The sequence below is a fragment of the Nematolebias whitei genome, chromosome 3 (genome assembly GCF_014905685.2).
Source record: "Nematolebias whitei isolate Nwh7 chromosome 3, NemWhi1, whole genome shotgun sequence".
In the NCBI taxonomy this organism is placed as follows: domain Eukaryota; kingdom Metazoa; phylum Chordata; class Actinopteri; order Cyprinodontiformes; family Rivulidae; genus Nematolebias; species Nematolebias whitei.
This window is the reverse complement of record NC_056500.1, coordinates 1069248-1073266: the sequence shown is the minus strand read 5'-3', so window position 1 is coordinate 1073266 and position 4019 is coordinate 1069248. Positions and strand designations below refer to the sequence as shown.

General features: G+C 46.0%; 1 protein-coding gene across 1 annotated transcript in view; it reads right to left on the bottom strand.

Annotated features, from left to right (window-relative positions):
* Nucleotides 1–4019, bottom strand: part of LOC119430354 (rab11 family-interacting protein 4) — a 27566-nt gene that overhangs the window by 2391 nt on the left and 21156 nt on the right. Inside the window, exons 7-9 of the mRNA XM_037697760.1 lie at nucleotides 1434–1556; nucleotides 1093–1230; nucleotides 840–998 (exon numbers count right to left, since the gene is read on the bottom strand). Coding sequence (XP_037553688.1) covers nucleotides 840–998; nucleotides 1093–1230; nucleotides 1434–1556 — 420 coding nt within the window. The remainder of the gene's footprint in view (nucleotides 1–839; nucleotides 999–1092; nucleotides 1231–1433; nucleotides 1557–4019) is intronic.

The following is a 4019-nucleotide window of genomic DNA, read 5'->3' as shown; positions in this document are numbered from 1 at the left end:
GACAGCAGGACATGTCTGAGGACAGCAGAACATGTCTGATGACAGCAGGACATGTCTGAGGACAGCAGGACATGTCTGGACATGACAGGACATGTTAGACTGGTACTGGTTTTCTTTGCTATATCTTCTCATCAAGTCCACCAGCTTCCTGTCCCAGTTGACAAAACGCATGCCCACAGCATGATGCTAGCGCCACCATGCTTCAAGGTGTGTGTGGTGCCCTCAGGATGAGGTGTGGTGTTAGTGGTCCACCTGTGTGGTGTTCAGTGTGGTCTGGTCAGAGCAGCTGGTTCCTGCCCGGCTGGTGTCAAACTGCAAACAGGACTTCTGCTGACAGTCACTTTCTTCTCAGCCACAGATTGTCCCACCTGAGCTGTGGATCTCTGCAGTTCCTCCAAAGTCACTGCGGGGCTCCTCAGATCATTTGAGGTGGAGGTCCATGCCTTGGTAGCTGATCCTCTTTCCATTTCCAGATGATGGGCTGAACAGAGCTCTGAGATGTTCATAGCGTGGAGGCATCTAATAAGTCAGTCTGGCTTTAAACTTCTCAACAACTTTATCCCTGAGCTGTCTGGTGTGGCCCTTGGTCTTCATGATAGTGTTGGACCACTAATGGTCTGTAAGAACCTCCGAGGCCTTCAGCAGCTTGGATGAAAAGACACACAGGTGGAATCTGCTGAAGAATCAGCTGATGAGTGATGACACTTGTTTTCACAGCCTTGTGCTTCAGAGCATGTGAGTGAAGGAGGTGAAGACAAACACACGCTGCTCTTTCAACAGATTTCTATACATCTGGCAAAGACGAGAAGATCTCATGGACCCTGGGGTATTTTCCGTACCTGTTTGAGCCTCTTGACCTCGTGCTCGAGCTCCACCTCTCTGGTTCTGCTGCTGAAGTCTGCAAGCCCAGAGGAGGCGCTGCGGCTGCGGCCAGGCTTCTCCGCCTCCAGCTTGTAGAGCTGCAGGTGCTCCAACTCTCGGCGCAGGTCCTCGATCAGCTGCACACAACCAACTGCTCAGGACGTCGTGTGGGTGTTAAATGTTTGAGCAGAAACCATGCGTGACATTTAGCTGAACTTTGACCCCTCCCACCTCCTGCATGGCGTCCTTCTCCTTCTGGTACTGTTGCCTGCTCTGTTTGAGTTTTTCCATCATCTTCTTGTAGAGGTCCATCTCATCCTTCAGCCTCAGACTTGTGTCTTCCAGCTTGTCTGTCATCTTTTGTTTCTCCTGAGGATGGACAGAAACAAACAGCTGGAAGCTCCTTCATAGATTTATATAAAACAGATGTGTGTGTGTGTGTGTGTGTGTGTGTGTGGGGGGGGGGGGGGTTAGGGTTTGACAGAGGTCATTTTAAGACAAGAAAACAATGAAGCCACAGTTAAAGGTGTTCCACACAGTCAAACAAAGAGCAAGAAGAAAAGACGTGTCACCTCATCCAGTCTTTCTGTCTGTGACTTGAGTCGGTTCATGTTCAGAGACATGCTGCTGTTCTCCTCCTCCAGATGTTTCACTCTACAAACACAGTGCAGCTGCGTCAGTATCTGAACTTCTAGCTCACGGAGCGCTGGCACAAGCAGTGCAGTTAAAAGTGAAGATGCACAGGGAGTTCTGTTGTTGCAAACATAATACCGCTCAAGAAGACGGGTCGGTACCGTGTTCTAACGGTACCAACACTTACATCACCACAGCTCCCATGTTTTACTGAACACAAGTCAACAAACGTATTAGTTCGAAATGTTTTCTTGGTGTCAGAGAGATAAAAATCAACCTCAATAAAAGGATCAAGTTATGATGTCGGCTTTTTCCAAAGCAAACAAAGAAACTGAAGAATCTGTGGAACTAACCACACACGATACATTCTGCTCTTCGATGAGTCTGCAACCTTTACGATCCACAGAGACACGTCTGTCTCATTAAACGTGTCCAGAGCCGCAAAATCTGCACCAACTGGGATCAACTGGTGGCTCGTGGACCAGTTTAGTTTGGTGGAGGCCAGTGGGGGTGACATGATAAAACTAAAAATATCTTGTGATAATTCACATTTATTAATACTTTTACAATTGAAGACAAAATAAAAGACCAGGTTCTTGTAAAGAAGAAAATAAATGACATAGTTTATAATATATTCACATTTAAAACCGCTCTGAAAACTTATCTCTAGTCATTGACCTTCAACCCAACTGAGACTAACCCAAACAGAAAACCTTGACTAAATGCAGAGGTGCGCACCCTGCTGGAAGCCAGGAACACTGCCTTCAGGTCTGGAAGCTCAGAGGAGCTGAGTAGGACAAGGAAAGAGCTGGTTGCTGGTATTAAGAGGGCCAAGGCCGCATATGCACAGAGGATCGAGGGTCAATTCACCTCACAAGACCTTCGGAGCATGTGGAGGGGCATTAAGTGCATAACAGATTATAAAGGAAGGAGTGAACAATGCCCCAAAGACCCATCTCTGCCTGATGCCCTCAACAAGTTCTATGTTCTATGCATGCTTTGAAGACCCGAACAGACCACCCAGCACCAGACTCACCTCACCACCGGATGAAGAGCATCTCAGCGTGACCTCAGCAGAAGTAAGGAGTACCTTCACAAGGATTAATCCACACAAAGCAACTGGCCCAGACAACATCCCCGGAAAAGTGTTGAAGGAATGTGCCGATCAGCTCTGTGAGGTGCTGGCAGACATCTTTAACTCCTCACTTACCCTGGAGACAGTTCCCACCTGCATCATGAAGGACCCCACTCACCCAGCACACACACTTTTTGTCCCGCTCCCCTCAGGAAGGAGGTTGAAGAGCATTAAAGCCCCCAGTATACTCCCGCATACATCCATATGCGGAGGTAAGAGCATACCCCCCAGGGTATGTCCGTGCAAAGATCAATTTTTACGACCGCGTACGTGGTGTCGTACAATAAACTGCCCAGTGACGGACTGTTTTGTATGAGACACAAATGTATTAAATTCCTCTTCTTCATCCCTGATCTGGCCTTTTATTTTTATTTATTTTTTGCCAAGAGGCAGAGATCTCTTCCTCCTCCGTTGATTCCATGACTGAAATGGTGAGAAATGAAGGAATTTGTCATGAGCGAATTAAATTCAGGTTCAGCGTGGCTGCAGGTCTGGAGACTTACTGGTGGGCTGGTCTGATGTGTGGGCTGCAGGGCCAGTGCTCCGTTTTTTGTCTTTTAATTTTTTTTAGATCTTTTTATTAACAACATATAAACACAGAACACCGCTGCGGCTGAGGTGCATGCGCTCGCACCCCCCCCCCCCCCGACCTGCCAATCAATCCAGTAGGCGTGTCAGCAAATGACCAATCGGCGACCTCAATTTGTCCCGAAGGTAAACGCTCCTCGTCTGTGAAGCTGCTCTGCAGCTGCTCAGGGTGGACGCTCGAGTATGAAGTCTGAACCCTGTGCGTACAGTATATGCATACGTACACGTGAACGGACGTATGCGGGAATATACTGGGGGCTTAAGTGTAGAACCACTAGACTGAGGAACAGCTTCTACCCTGAGGCTGTTAGACTCATGAATCTCTAACCAGAATAATCACTGTGAAAAATCACATCATGTTGCTGCTGATCTGTTTCATGTTGCTGCTGTTCGACGTAATATTTTTATGTTATGAGTGCTTAGTGTATATTTAGTTGATGTTTTTCTTAGTTCATATCTTTGATCTTATTACTGTTTTTATTTTACATTTTATTGTTGGATGTAACTGGGACCCTGTGAACATAATTTCGTGAACGAGAATAAAGAATATCTGAATCTGAATTTATTGGTATTGATTTTATCAGTTTAACTCGTTGTTTTATTATGTTTTAAATTTATTTTTTAATTCATTATTGTGTGAATTCAAGAGAAAATAGTTGCAGGTCAGTTACATGATCATCTACAAAGAAATAATCTGTTTGAAGAGTTTCAGTCAGGGTTTAGAGCTCATCATAGCACAGAAACAGCACTAGTAAAAGTCACTAATGATATTCTCATGGCCTCAGACAATGGACTTGTGTCT